Source organism: Orcinus orca, chromosome 3 (genome assembly GCF_937001465.1).
Source record: "Orcinus orca chromosome 3, mOrcOrc1.1, whole genome shotgun sequence".
Lineage (NCBI taxonomy): Eukaryota > Metazoa > Chordata > Mammalia > Artiodactyla > Delphinidae > Orcinus > Orcinus orca.
In genome coordinates this window covers 206,808-221,938 of record NC_064561.1, presented here as the reverse complement: position 1 = coordinate 221,938, position 15,131 = coordinate 206,808, and the positions used below count along the sequence as shown (strand labels likewise).

The following is a 15,131-nucleotide window of genomic DNA, read 5'->3' as shown; positions in this document are numbered from 1 at the left end:
GGCGAGGCGGCGCCGGGCAGTGCGGAGCGGAGCCGCCGCCGCCGCCGCCGGCCCGAGCCCGAGGGAGGGGGGAGGCGGGGGTAGGGCGGGGCGGAGCCGCGAGGGGCGGAGCCGGGGCCGCGGGGGAGGGGAGGGGGCGGGAGCCCCACCTCTGCCCGCGCACACTCCCGGCGCGCCCCGCACGGGTCCCGCGCCCGGGAAACTGAGGCCGCTGGCTTTGGGACGGCCCAAGGTCACGCGGCTCGAGGCCTCGGAGATCCGATCAAGCCTAGTCCCAGAAGGGGAAACTGAGGCCCGCGAAAAAGAGGCACGCGCCCAAGGTCATCGCCGCCGCGCGCGACCTTGACGAGGGGCCTTCTCCTGGCGCTTCAGTTCGCCTCTGTCCAGAGGACACAGCGGGGCGGTAACCACTGACGCTGGGGCTCGGAGAAGTGGAGCCGCCCCCATACTAGCCTCCATCCTTTCTATAGGTTTGAGAATTTCCATAATAAAAGGCCACAGGAGCCCTTGCTTTGTCACTTGAGCCCCCGGACAAAGACGTGTTGTGTGGGGAGCGGCAAAGTGGGGTCAGGCCAGGAGTCTCCAGGTCCCACTGTGGTCCCCTCTCCCCCACCTCCTGCATATGAGGAAACTGAGGCCGAATTGGGCCAATAGGAAGAGCCACCCAAGGGTTCTGAGGATCCCCACCTTCAAACAAGGCCCTAAAGTACAGTGGGGGGCGGGGGGGGCTCTCCCAAAAGGCTGGTGGGCTTTAAAGTGGGGAAGTGCCCAGGGTCACAGGGGGACCCAGGGTCTGCCACCCCTTCCCACCGGATGCCCACATGTGAGCCCCATTGGGCTACCCCATTTCTCTGCCCCTTGGGCTCAGGCTCCAGCCAGCCCCCGCCCCATAGGCCCCCAGATCTGGGAAAACACTCGAGGCTCTGCTTCTGGGGCTAGAGCCAGGCTGGGGAGTGATTCCTGGCGTCAGGTGACATAGGCCACAGGCCCAGGATTCTTCCCAGCCTCCACTCCCCACCCCAGCTCAACCAGCGCATCCTGCACAAAGGAGAGATGGGGAGCAGAGATAAGGAAAGGCCTGGAGATACAGGGAGAGGGATGGAAGACCACCGCTGGCCTCCAGGGACCCTCTGGCCTTCTTAGCGCTTTCAGGCCTGACATCATATTGGGTGACTTCACCCACCTGGAGGTCAGGACCATGAGGGTGGAGATGTGACATGTCCCTGTGCACAGTAGGTGGGACTCAAGGGCATTGAGGGATGGGCCCATCTGAAAAATGGGTGGGCTGAGCCGGGCCATCTCCTGTCCCCCTGCAGGCTGTCCTGAGCCCTGGGGGTCCTTCCAGCGGCCACCTCTGCTGTGTCTTCAGTCAGACCCTGCCAGACCCACAGCCAGATGGGTGGACAGGCTGGGCCGCCGTCTGCCCTGAGTCTGAGAGAGAGAGAGAGAGAGAGAGAGAGAGAGAGAGAGAGAGAGAGAGAAGAGAGAGAGAGAGAGAGAGAGAGAGAGAGAAGAGAGAGAGGAGACGAGAGAGAGAGAGAGAGAGAGAGAGAGAGAGAGAGAGAGAGAGAGAGAGAGAGAGAGAGAGAGAGAGAGAGAGGGAGAGGGAGGGAGAGAGAGAGAGAGAGAGAGAGAGAGAGAGAGAGAGAGAGAGAGAGAGAGAGAGAGAGAGAGAGAGAGAGAGAGAGAGAGGGAGGGAGAGAGAGAGAGAGAGAGAGAGAGAGAGAGAGAGACTGGGCAAGCAGCAGAGTCGGCAGTGCCAGGCTGTGGCCCGCCCAGGCAGCTGTGTGTTCCAGCTGAAGGGGGATCTTTCATGCTCGCCCTGGGAAGATGTCAGTCCAGGCAGGCCGCCAGAGCCCCAGGGCTCTCGGCTGAGAGCGGGGAGGTGCACCCGCAGCCCAGCCCAAGGACCCACCAGGCCTGGAGAGGCAGAATGGCATCCCTCCCCCAGGGACCTGGCCTGGACCTTCAAGTCACAGAGGAGGAGAGGGTCCGAGCCCCTCTCCTGAAGACTCCTCCCCAAAACACGGGCTCCACCCTGGCCCAGGCGGCCACCAGCCTCTGTCCCTCCCACCCCGTCTCACCACTTGCCCCTGGGCCAGAGCATTCTTAGCATTCATTCATTCATTCACTAAATACTTATGAGGCACCTGATGGGGGCTGGGATTCAGAAGTGAACCTCTCAGGCCGCCCCCACCCCTGGTGGGGTGACAGTCAACACAGCACGTGTGATGTTTAGCAGACGTTGTAGTGTCCGTTAGAAGGGGGTGAGCTCAACCTGAGCCAGGACAGGGGATGAGGTGTTGGGGGGATGTCTGAGCCTCGCAGAGTGGGTGGTGTCAGAGCCAGGACCTGAGGGGAGGATGGAGCCCAGAGCGGCCGGCAGGTGTCGTGGCCTGTGCAAAGGTCCTCAGGCAGGACGGTGCCTGGTTGGTGTGAGGAGAAGGGATACTGAGGACCTGGCGGGTGGGGGGTGTAGGAGATGAAGACCCAGAGGTGGTGGGGGTGGGGTGGGCTGGGGACAAGCCTGGGCAAACAGGAAATAAAACCCCAAGTCAGTTCACAGTGAGTGGTCTGTTACCCAAAGCTGCTGGACTCCCACTTCCCGTGGAAGGAAGCCCCAGTCCCTCCCCACCCAGTTTGCCCCACCTCTTCCTCCCCAGCGCTGGGCTCTGGGCACAGGGGCTTCCAGCAGGCCCAGCTGGCCTGGGCCCGAGGCCTTTGCCCTGCTGTCCCGCCCGCAGCTCCCCTCCCCAGCCTCTCAGCACCTCAACACATGGCCCGTATTTCCTGCTCAGCTGGGGCGGGTCCAGGTCCAAAGCCCTGGAGCCCACAGTTTGGAGGCCCTCTGACGGCAAAATAGTTAAGAGACCAGGGAGACAAAGCCAGGCCAGGGTCTTGGCAGGCCCCGGGCCAGGGAGGGTTCTCAGAGCTTAAGCACCACCGCCAGACTCGAGCAATGCTGACTGTCCCCTCAGCCTTGTGTGGCGGCCCGAGTGCCCACATGCGCCGCTGACTTCGGAAGGGGGATGACATCTCCCAGTCTGGGCTGCCCGCATGAGCGCCGTTGTACCAGGCAGCGCCCCGGTGTCCAGCCCCGACTGGAGAGTGACCTTACGTAGGGAGCCCCTCACCCAGGCCTGAGTTCCCTGGCATCTGTGCGATGAGGGTGGGGTCCTCGGCGGACCTGGGACTTCCTTTCCCTGTGGACCTCACTCCCTCTGGGACCCCCACACCTCTGGCCCATTCCTCCTCACCTCTGCCCCCTGCTGCCAGGCGAGACCCCTAAATTCGTCTCTCGCTGCCAGCCACCATGGGACCTTGGGGTGCCCCCGGTGTACAACAGAGATGCTCTTCGTCAGGGCCCCAGAGTGGGGGAGGAACGAGGCTGGGGCTTGGGAGGCGCCCCCCCCCCCCCGATGCCTCCAGCGCAGGCCCCATCCCCGTCCTCGAAGGGCTCCCAGTCTGGAGGGCGGTGGGCCCAGGGAAGGGGTGGGCAGCCTGTGCCCCAGAAGGAAGGCACGCCCAGCCCTGCCCCTCTGCCTCAGCGACTGGGACCCCGAGACAGACCCCGGGTCCTGAGCCTCCAGGCGTTTGCCAAAGATTATATCACTGGATCCAGTGACTTCCTGTCCCGCCCCTGGGGAAACTGAGGCAGCTCCAGCGGCTGCATCCAAGAACAGCCCCCAGGGGCACAGGGGGCCGAAGACTTGCCAGTGCTCATCAAATGCTCGGGGAGGGAGACATGCAGAGCCGTCTGCCCAGCGGCCCTGTTTGCTGGTCGGGCTTCTCCTAAAAGCACATGTGGGCAGCGTCCCTCGCTGGGGGCCTGGTCCCCTCTCCACACCACATGCCACCCCCTCCTGTCCCCCAAGGCGCTGCCTGCGGACAATCCCGCACTTTCTGTCTAGACAAAGAAACCAGCAGTCGTTCCCGAGCCCCAAGTGTGTGGGCGCCAGGGGTGCAGCAGGAAGGTGGGCGGAGCCCCAGCTGGGGTGCGGGTGGGGACACACACAGACCCCGAGAAGGGGACACCCTCACGTGCCCTCCAACATCAGGCCCCAGCCTCAGCAGCGTCCCCGGAGAGGAACCAGACTCGTTGTCACCTTCTTCTGTGCTGGCAGAACCCCCGGACCCATGTACACTGTCAGTGACAACCACATGGCCCAGTGAACAAGCAGGGATGTACATCCTTTGGACCAGAGAAGTTTAGATGGGGGCCCAGGACCGAGGGCCCAGCGTGTCCAGCTAGGGGGCACGAAGGACAGGCAGGGTATCCCAAGACCTCTGTAGACAGGGGCTCCCCTGACTTCCTGGGCCCCAGTGCCCTCAGGGGTGTGCACGTGGTGCCCTCTGGTGGGGGCTGGAGGGAATGGCTGGCCAGCCGCAGCCCCTAGCCCCAGCCCCAGGGCTTCGGGGCCCAGCGGCCTCAGTTCCTGTGAACTGGGAGGCACCTCCTCCAGGTTATGCGGTGCAAGGTCCCCCTAAAGGAACCCCTACTCTCCCCGTGGGCGCTCAGGGAAACCAGACCTGCGGGTGACTCCTGGGACACACCTGGTCAGCGGACAGGGGGCAGCCTGGTCCACCCCACCCCAGCCCCCAGCCCCTGTCCCGGGGCTGTGGGACTTGCAGGGAAGAGGCCCTCTCCGTCCCCCCTCAGAACCCACTGGGCCTCGAGCCGGTGGCCAGTGGGCCAAGTCTGAAATCTGTCAATTCTTGAGGCTTTGGTACGTTGGGATTTGTTTTCGCCAACGTTGAAAAACGCAGACTTCACACGCGAGCCCAGATTTCTGGCTTCTCTGGAGAGTTAGGAAGAGCTGGCCCAACACTCTGAGACCCCTGCCTCCCCCGAACAGCAGGTGGCTTGAGACCCTCACCCAGACCTGCAGGTCTTGCAGGGCTCCAGGGGGGGACATGGGGTGACCACAGCCCCTGGGTGTGGGAAAAGGGTCACCCTGGACAAGCCCTTTCCCCTCTGGCACTGTTTCCCCAGGTGTGCCCAGTGGGAGGCCTAGGTGGTACTTACCGAGTCCCAGGGCTCCGCCCCACCTCCTAGGACTTCCTGTTCCACCCCCACCCCCACCCCCACCCCGCTTCAACCCCACCTACGCTCCCCCATTCGGCCCAGCTACTGGGATGCAGGCTGGGTAAGCAGGCAACCCCCTTCTCCCCGCGGGGGCTGGTGCACAGCTGCTCCTGGGGTTCTCTGGGCTGCCTCCCACCCCCAGCTAGGGTCCCAAGAGGGGCAGCCGCGCCCCCACCCCAGATGTGCCTCGGGACAGACTCCCAGCTCCAGAGCGAGGCCCCAGCTGCTCACCTGCCCCTCAGGCCCCCAAAGGCCCCGGGAGCGTTCTGACCAGGACAGCCGGGTGCCTGGCGGCGGTGGCTGATGGCCGCCCATCCCGACCTGGGGGTCCGCGGAAAGGATGCCCTGGTTTTGTCCAGATGCCCTCTGAAGGGCAGAAGCAGGCTTAGAAGAACTGGAGAGCCGGACCACTTCTGTTGCAGTGGTCCGTACACCACTCCCGGCTTTACCCGTCACCCAGCCCCCGTGCACCCTAACCTCGTTACGCCTCACCGGCTGAACCCCCCACGAGCTTTCTTGGTGAGACCCAGGCTCGGCGCAGACAGGAGCCGGGAGAGTATGAGGGGTCAGACTTTATTGGGGAGTAGGAAGGTGGGGTGGGGAGAGAGGCCCATCACAGCGGCTCCTGCTCTGAGAAGAGCAGCTGACACCCTCTTCCCAGGGCGGCCACGTGCTCAGACCTGCAGTGACCCCACAGCACTGGCTTCTCACGGCAGGATGCTTGGCACCGCGGCTCCACCTGGACCTTCTGCAAAGGGCAGGGACTTGGCTCCGGCCCCACACAGCCGAGCAGTCTCAGGAGGTGGACCTGGGGCGGGAGCCTCAGAACAAGGGCCGTCTGGCCTCCACACCCAGACCAGGAGACCAACAGCCCAGGGGACGCGAGGGGACGGATGGTGGGGGTGGCAGGGGCCTCACACAAACCTCACGACTCCCCTGGGGGGCTCACAAGATGGTTAAAAAAGAAAAGCAAAGCCCTAAGGGACAGAATTCTACACACAGAAAACCCTAGTTTCGTTTTTCTTTAAAAAGGTGAGAAAACGTGTGATTTGAATGCACAACACGGTTTGCTTTTGTCAGGTGGGTTTCCGTGGGGTTGTGCAAACGCTGGGATGGGCGCCTACAGACTCGTCCTGGGGGTGGGGGGGAGAGGGGCGGGGCGCTTGGACCAGCCTCAGGAGCAGGAGCCCCGCGCCCTCGGCCGGCCCGCCCTCCCCCCCTCACCTCTCAGCTGGAGTTCCTCTGGCGAACGTTCTTGTCTTTGTCGTTCACGTGGTGCCCGCTGCTCTTCCTGGTGACAGGAGGACCAGACAGCTGCCCCTCACGCCTCCCAGCTCTGCCCAGTGACCTGCCCACCCCCAGCAAGGCAGGGACTTACAGTGGAGCAGAGCCGGCGTCCTCATCTGTGCAGGTGCACAGCCACATGCAAGAGAGGAGGACGGGCTGTCAGCGGCGGTCTGCACACCAGGCCATGCACGGGGTGGCCCCATCCCACGGGGCGCCGCCCTCAGCCTCCCCGACTGCAATGTGGGGGCTAGCCCGCCCCAGGACACGCACCCTCACGTGAGCTGTCTAGGGTCTCAGTGTGAGAGGCACCTGGGGGCCCTGCCTGGCCCCCAGCCCCGCACCCCAGTGGCCCCATCACACAAGGCCAGGGGTTTACTTGGTGCCACAGCCCTGGGCCCAAAGCAGTCTCCACAGGCGGAGACCAAACCCATGGAGGAGCACTGACCGCAGAGGACGCCTGCTGGCAGCCCAGCGAGGAAAGAGGGGCAGGTGAGGCCGTAAGGGCTGACACACACCCCCAGCCAGGGAAAGGGGCGGGTGCCCCAGGGAGGCCCCGGGACACGGTGGCCAAGGGGGCTAACCCTCAGGCCTACACTCCCGGACAGCGGCCCCGGCCCCAGGGGTCCCCCCGCCGGGAGGGGAGCAGAGGGCGTGTGGGGCCGGCTCACCGTCTAGGACCTCATCTGGCTTCCGCCGCTTCTCGTAGATGAAGATGATGGTGACCAGCACGAGCACCTCGGCCACGATGCCCAGGAAGGGCCAGAGGGCGGCAAAGCGGTTGCGCACGCGCAGCGTGATGACCGCCTGGCCAGAGCCCTCTGAGCTGGTGCCGTTGCACACGTACTTGCCGGGGTCTGAGCTCAGGTCCAGGTCTGGGATATGCAGCTCCGTCCTGGTCTCCGAGGAGACCACGAAGAACTTGTGCTGGGAGCTGTTAGTGATGGCCTGGTCCCCAGAGTCGGTCATCTTGGACCACTGCCAGTTTGCGACGGGCGGGAAGGAGTCTGACTTGCAGGCCAGCACCACAGTCTCCCCCTCGGTGGCGTGCTCCGACTTCTTCACCGCCTTGACGCTGGGGGGCCCTGCCGGGAGGAGGGCGGGCTGGAGCCTGACCCTGGGGCAGCGGGGCCGGAGATGGAGCTGCCCTGCCCGCCTCCACCCCAGCCCCTCAGGCCCGGGGCCCCCAGGAGCCCACCCTTCACTTGCAGGTCGGTGCGGCCCGCATGTTCTGGAAGGAAGATGCAGGAGTACTGGCCCGAGCGGTCGTCCGAGTCCACGCTGCAGGCAGAGGCCGTGAGCGGGGTGTGAGCCGAGAAGCTTCTGTCCAAACCCTGCCGGGCGGGGGCGGGAACAGGGGGGGGTGCCTCCCCGGGGAGGAGGGACCAGGAGGTGCAGGGGCGGCAGGCAGCTTACCCCACAGCCACATCCAGGAGCCCTGGGCTTCCAGAGCCGCTCCTCCCCCCAGACAAGGCTCCGCAGTGGCCCCGGCGGTGCTCAGAACCCAGCGAGCCAGGGACCGGGGTCCCCAACGCGCCGGAAGGAGGGACGGGTCTTGGAGGTGGTCACATCTGGCAGCCACTGGACCCTCCCTGCATCCCGGGCCTCAGCTGTCTCCAAACCCCCGTCTGAGCCAGTTCCCAACTTCTGTCCAGAGCCAGCCCACCGACTACAACCTCCGTACTCGCTGACCAGAGGCCCTTGGAGACCAGGCACGCCCCGCCTTTTGCTGCTGGGGCAGCCTCACTCACTCGTACTCCGTCCTCAGGCCGGGCAGCGCGTCCTCCTTCAGCACCTTGCCCCCCTTCACCCAGCGGTGGCCCACGATCTCGGTGGCGCTGTGATTCAAGGCGCATGTGAGGCGGGTTCTGGAGCCATCATCATCGACGGAAGTCCAGATCGTGCTCCCTGGGCAGCCAGAGGAGAGAAGAGAACAGTGTCAGGGGAGAACCCAAGGAGCCTGCCACTTCTCCCAACCCCAGCTCCCCAGAGGGAGAGAAGCCAGGGCTGGTACCCAGAGTGCAGAACCACATGGGGCTCCTGGAAGGCCCTCCCCTCGGGGTCTGGGGCAGGATTCTGCCAGGAATTGTCCTAACTGGCTGGGCCTTGGGCGTGGGAACAGCAGCAGCGCCCACCCCGGCCCCAGAACAAGGACCAGGGCAGCGACTGCTGGGTCCAGCCCTGCAGCCCCGAAAGGCCTTTTCGGAAAGTTGAAGTCCATCACCGCCCAGGTCACCACCCCCGCTCTGGGTAGTCTTGCATGTTCCCCCTCTCTCCCACAACCAAGGGAAGGCCACCGGGGTGGGTGGGACAGGTGTGCTCAGGCCACGGGGGCCAGGGGCCTGCAGCGGCCCCGTCCTGGAGGTGCCTGCTTCTCAGGAGGCCGCATGTGCCCCAAACCTCCATACAAATGACAGGCTGTCCTCCTGTCTGGGACGCTGGGGCGACTCCCAGCAGCCCTTCCTCTCAATTTCCAACCAGGCAAGGCTCCCCATTCATTACGACCTTCTCTTGAGGAACCGAAACGTGAAGCCGGTTAGAAGCAGACAGTGAGAAGCATGCTGACAGTTCTGGAGATGGGAGACTGGGCTCGAGCTGGGGAGGGCTCCTCTCCAGGGACCAGGGGCAGGAGACCCCAGACCTCTGGGCGTTCAGGGAGGGGGCCGGGACGGCAGACCAGAATGAGGACCCCTTTGCTGGGGGTCAGGCCGCACCTCCAGGTGCTGACCTTCAGTGAACGTCCACACCAGAGCCCTATCCCAGGGCTGGGAGCAGGTGTCCTGGGGATACTCCTGTCAAACCAGCCGGGATCCCGGGGCAGCTGTCCTTGGGGACAGTGGGGACTTTATAAAGTCGCGTCCAAGACACAGTGGTGTCTACCAGGAAGCGCCTGTTTCTCCAGAACCGTCACCCACACCCACGCACCCGAGGCAACCCTTGGAGAAGGCCACACCCACAGGACTTGGGCACAGAGGGTGCAGGCCCAGAGGCCTCTGGCATAAAATCAGGCGAAAGCAGAATCAGGACTGCGCTGGAACGGTTCAGCCAGTAGGGACGCAGCCAGGCCGTGGGGCCCCAGCGCCCACCGGGCAGGCCGCCACCCCGGACCCCCGCTCCGTCACAGGGGTCACACGGTGACTTCCGACGGCACAACTGCGTGAGCACAGACTAAGCACGTGAAGCCGAGCAGAACGACCGCAGGTCACGACCCCCGGCTGGACCTGGCGGCAGGAGCCCTCCGGCTGACGCCCAGTGATCCAAACCGGGCTCCCCCGTCCTCACGGACTCCTCAGCCGCTAAGAAAAGTAAAGCTCAAATCCCAGGACAGATTTCACAGCTGGGCCGCTTTCTGGAACGACTGCGGGCAGAGCGCACATCTCCTTGGGTGTCTGAGTTCCCGCCTGGGCCTGTGTGTTAGGTCCTGGGTGGGCTGGCCACACGCAGGCCCCTGCGCCCCGGCGGCATTCGGGTCCAGAGGACGCCAGCCTCCTTCGGGTGGAAGAGGCAGGACCCAAGGCCAGCCCGTGCACAGAACACGTGCAGGGCCCGGCGGGGCCTCTTCCTGAGCCGCCAGTCCTCACCACCCCGCCTCTGGCCACCTGCTGGCTCTTCCTTTAAAAGGGGACAGGACGTCTCAGAAGTCCGGGCCAGCAGGGACTGAAGCAAAGGAGGCCCCTCTGCAGCTCCAAGTGCTCCCCGCTCCTGGGGGCACAGCCGCGGCAGTGCCCGCACGTGTGCACGGACACATAGGTGTAGAGGCATACGCGGCACATGTGTACGTACCGGCCGTGTAGGAGAGCACACAAGGCTGGCCACAAGGCCCCGGGGACAGACGGACCTTCACGTCCGCCCACTGGCCACTCAGGCCTCAGGCCAGGCGGTTACAGGCAGACAGGGGCGTGAGGATGGACCTCTGCGTCACTTTCACCAAAGGCCTCCAGAAACCCGCATTTCTCCGTCAAAATTTCCCAAGACTGCAGAACCAGCAGCTCCGTACAGAGCTGGGAGGTGAGTCAGGGCAGAAAGTAAGGCCAGAGGCGGCGCTTTGCCCAGACAGGGCCTGCCTCTGCACCCTAGAGCCTCGGACAGGGGTGCTCAGGCAGGTCTTACCCAGGCCCCACCCTGCCTCCTGGAGGAGAGACAAGTGCCCGCAGGACTCCTCCAGGTGGCACCAGGGCGGGGTGCCTCAGCTCTCAGAGAGGGGCAGAGGTGGGCCCCAACTCCACCCATCCCAGGTGTCTGCAGAGGCCAACGGGCTGGCCAGCCTCGCCCAGGAGAGCCCTCCCTGCCTGAGGCCCCGCAGGCCGACACCCCTGTCCTGGCCAGAGGGACACACGCAGCAAGGGAGCCAGCCCATCCGCCCCAGTGACCTGCCACATGCCGGTCACCCATCCTCAACAGGCCAGGTCACTCCAAGTGGGGTGCCGGGTTGTGGCCCCCAGGGCCACCACAGAGACTGCTGCCACAGGGGACGTAACATCTGTGACACTGACAGGTCACTGGGACAGGGCCATTAGAAAGAATGCCTCAAAATGCTCCTCAGGGGGCAGTGATGGAAAGAGGGTGAAAAGCCCACCCTCCAGAACCCCCAGCCACGCCCAGTGCCCAGGAGGCCCGGGGCAGCACCCCAAGAACTCACAGGGGCCCCGGCCGTGCACAGGCAGGCCCTCCCAGAGCCCTGGGAACCCGAGAGTGCCTGACCCTCCTTCCCGACCACGTGACTGCAACCCATGTTCTCAAGTAAAGTCACCTTCATCTAAAAACAGCCACCCCTCCTCTGTGCCCACTCGGCAGCCGGGCTGGGCAGGGCGCAGGGCCAGGCAGGCCTCGGGTACACATCCTGGGGGGAGCTCTCGGGACGAGGCGGTGGCCAGGAGAGACCGCCTCTGGGAGGCCAGCCCCGGGCTGCTCACCGCTCTAATCCTGCGGGCGGGGGGCTCCGGCCCCTCACCCGAGGCTCAGAGAGGGAACCAGCTAGCAAGCCCATGTCTGCCCGCCAGCCCCGCCAGGACCACAGGGCCCTGCATGGCCTGGAGAGCAGGGCTCTCCCAGGAGGAGGGACATCCTGGGGCCTCAGGCGATGGGCCCCCCCCCACGAAGACACCTGCCCCAGCAGAGTTGCCCGAGGCAGGTTTCTGGAGAGCTGACTTGGCCAGGAAAGGCGAACTCACTCACCCCAGGCAGAAAAAGGACACGAGACCCAGACTTTCAGGTCTTTCCCAGAGTCCCTGGGAAAGGTGGAAAGTGAAAAAGGGACGACAAGGCCCAGATATAGCCCCGGGGGATTCAGACTCAGCGTAAATAAACCAGGACCGCCCACGGCACACACCCACGTGCTGTGAGTGTGTAAGAGCCACCCCACAGACAAGGGTGATGGATCGGAGCTGTGCCCCCAGCAGGACACCGGGGGCCATCCTTCCCCGCTGGCTGGCGAGGGCTGCGTCTAAAGGGCTCACGCTGCCGGGCACTCACCTCGCCTGCCAGGGGCCCTGTCCAGAGGGCGGTCAATAAATGGCCGTTTTGATTATGAGGCAAAAGAAAGAGGCGAACTGAGATCTAAAAGTAGGTCAGCAGTAAGCCGGTGAAGCTTCTCTAAGGGGCAGCCCCTCCCACGCCCTAGGGCAGCTGCCACCCCTCTCAGAGCCCACCTGCTCCTGCCCCCAAGGTCTGCACTTTGTTCTCTACACGCTGGTCGCTATAAATCGTTAACCCAGAACCAAACGGGAAGTCGTGCTCCATACAGGAAAAAAAAAATCTCTCTTTCAGGCAAAAGAGAGGCTGCCCTGCTTTCTCCCAGAAAAGCACGCCTTAACCCATTTTGCTGTGAGCATTCTCTAAACCACGTCTGCCCACCCAACAGGCTGCCCCTCCCGTGAGGAGCTCCGTTTGAGAGTCTGTAAAAACAGTCCCCCCACAGTTCCTGCTCTGAGCCGGGGGGGCTCACGGTGACCTTAGAACACCTCCCCTCCCGGCCGGGGCCTCTTTCCACCCCTGTAAAAACAGGAGGGCGGACCAACCTCCACCTTCTTCTGGGCCCCGAAATCAGACAAAAACGAAGTAAGAAGAGTGTATGCCTCCCCACAAGGGTTTAAGTGTTCGGGCGACTCCAGGGACAAGTGCAGAGCCAGAGCGAGACACGGGACCTAAATCCCGGGAAGAAGGACAATCCCTCCGGCCGGAAAGCCGACCCGGCTCAGGGGCCGTCACGTGCCTGGGTGCCCGCGCCCCCGTGAGGACAAGAGCCCACCTCCCGGATGACAGCCAGGGCCTGGGCGCCCGGGGGCTCCCCTGCGGCCCCCGCCCAAGCATTCCGAGCAGGAAAGTCCCTCCTAAGCTGCCTCGCTTAGGTCGGCTTCAGCTCGGAGTCTCCCTCCCCACCACCCCCCGGGCTGGGCCTCCCTCCACCGGCCGGGCTCTCCTCCCTCTCGCCCGGGCTGGGGTCTCCCCTGGAGCAGAGGGCGGGCCGCCCCCAGCCAGGCCAGACCACCAGCAGGCTTCGCGCCCCCACCCCAAGGTCCTCACCTGCCCCGAAGCCGCCCTGAGCGCTCAGCAGCACAAGCCCCAGCATGAGCCGCACAGCCGCCATGTCCCGCCGTCCCGCCGTCCCGCCGTCCCCACGCAACCGCCGCCCGCGGCGCTATAAGAACCGGACAGCCGCCGGGCGCGCGCACGCAGGCGGCGTCGCGGGGGGGGGGGCGTACGGTGAGTCGGCCACCACCTGCGCACGCGCGCGGACGCATGTACGCACGCGCGGACCCGGCTGACTCGCGCTACGGAAGCTGAATGGGCGGCGCCACGTGAGAACCCGGGTGGGCTGCGCGCTGCGGCCAGGGGCGAGGCTACGTTGCTAGGAACCGGGCGGGGCCTGCGAGACCGGGCGGGGGCCAGCTGTCCTTCCTAGTTTGACTTAAGACCTTAACTTTACGCTCAAAGTGTAAATTTCTCAACTTATGTGTAGTTTGCCATAGTGCAAAAAATTTAAAAAGAATCGAGGGAGAAAAAAAAAAGAATCGAGGGAGGCGATGGGGATCCCCGTGAACAGGTGGGATGTGTCCCCTGGGGTGAGGCTGCCAGATTTAGCAAATAAAAATAGCTGGACAGCAGTTAAGTTTGAGTTTCAGGCAGAGAATGAATAATTTCTTAGTGTAAGTGTCCCGTGCAGTGTTTGAACACAGTTTTGCAAGGAAAGTATCACCATTTACCTGATTCAAATGTAACTGGCCGTCCTGTATTTGGCTGGAACACCTACGCTGAGGTCCCCGTGTTTTACAACAAATACTTCTAAAAATGACAAAATACTTTCAAACAAAACCAGGGTATGCAGTCTTTGTGACCTTGGATTAGGCAATGGTATCTTACACATGTCACCAAAAGCACAGGCAACAGCAACAAAAAATCAGATACATTGGAATTCATCAAAAATTAAAAACTTCTGTGCTTCAGAGAAGAAAGTGATAAGACAACCCAAGGAATGGGAGAAAATACTGGTAAATCATGTATCTGATAAGGGACTTGTATCTAGAATGTATAAAGAACACTTACAACTCAACTTTTTTTATAACTCAAGTTAAAAAAATATATATTTATTTGGCTCCAGCATGGGGATCTTCGTTGCTGCGCGTGAGGTCTTCGGTGCGGCGTGCAGGATCTTTTTTTTTTTATTGCGGCTTGCTGGCTCTTCATTGTCGCATGTGTGCTCTTAGTTGTGGCATGAGGGATCTAGTTCCCTGACCAGGGATGGAACCCGGCCCCTCCTGCATTGGGAGCGTAGAGTCTTAACCACTGGCATACCAGGGAAGTCCCTTAACTCTTAAAAAGGACAAATAACCCAATTAAAAAATGGACAAAGGATCTGAAAACACATTTCTCCAGAGAAGACATGCAGATAACATTAGCACATGAGAAGTTGCTCAGGGGAAGGTAGGCAGAAACCACAGTGAGACACCACGTCGCACCCACCACGATGGCCCTCATCAGAAGGGCAGAAAATAACAGGATGAGGAAGTGGAACCCTGGGCAGGGCTGGTGAGGAGGTGAAACGGTGCAGCCGCTCCTCAAAAGGTTAAACGGAGTGACCACCTGACCCAGCAATGCCAGTCCTAGGTGTGTGCCGCAGAGAACTGAAAACTCACGTCCATACAGGAACTTCCACTGCAATGTTCACAGCAGCACAACAGCCAAAAAGTGGAACAGCCCAAATGCCCATCAATGGGTGAATGAATAAGGAACATGTGGTCCCTCCACACACGGGAACGTCACTCAGCCAGGAAAAGGGGTGAAGCCCTGACCTTGCTGCCACGTGGATGGACCCTGAGAACACGATGCTCAGTGAGAGAAGCCAGGCACAGAAGGACCCACGGTGTGTGATTCCATTGATGGGAAACGTCCAGAACTGGTAGATGCACAGGGACAGACAGTGGGCTCGTGGTTGTCGGGGCTGGGGAGGGGGAGGGGGGGACTGCTCATGGCGATGGGGTTGCTTTCTAGGGTGATGAAATGTTCTAAAACTGATTGTCATGCTGAGTGCTCAACTCTGTGAATGTACCAGAACTGTTTACGCTTTCATGGGTGAATTGTGTGGTATGTGAATCATCTCAATTAAAAAATGGGGTGATGTCGATCAGGAGGCACCGCTTTAGATGAGGGGCCAGGTGGCCTCTTGGAGGTGACGACATTGGAGGTGACACGTGTATGAGGAGGGGCAGCGGCCCCTGGAGGGCTGAGCTGTGAGTCCAGGAGCCGCTTGTCAGGGGCAGGGGGA

At 62.7% G+C, this 15,131-nt stretch overlaps 1 protein-coding gene across 1 annotated transcript; it reads right to left on the bottom strand.

Moving 5' to 3' along the window:
- Window positions 1-5,643: 5,643 nt before the first annotated feature.
- On the bottom strand, window positions 5,644-13,063 carry BSG (basigin (Ok blood group)). Its single transcript, XM_004285894.4, has 7 exons — window positions 12,893-13,063; window positions 8,122-8,278; window positions 7,569-7,651; window positions 7,042-7,455; window positions 6,465-6,489; window positions 6,311-6,377; window positions 5,644-5,834 (listed from the first exon to the last, which is right to left on the bottom strand). Exons 1-6 carry the CDS (start codon window positions 12,954-12,956, stop codon window positions 6,314-6,316), a joined length of 807 nt encoding a protein of 268 aa, XP_004285942.1. The 5' UTR covers window positions 12,957-13,063; the 3' UTR covers window positions 5,644-5,834; window positions 6,311-6,313.
- Window positions 13,064-15,131: the final 2,068 nt, after the last annotated feature.

Coding starts and splice junctions, on each gene's coding strand:
- BSG (XM_004285894.4), bottom strand. CDS start 12,956: ATGGCGGCTGTGCGGCTCATGCTGGGGCTTGTGCTGCTGAGCGCTCAG. Junction 8,279..12,892: donor TCAGGGCGGCTTCGGGGCAG/GTGAGGACCTTG, acceptor CTGGCTGCCCAG/GGAGCACGATCTGGACTTCC. Junction 7,456..7,568: donor CACCGACCTGCAAGTGAAGG/GTGGGCTCCTGG, acceptor TCCTCCCGGCAG/GGCCCCCCAGCGTCAAGGCG.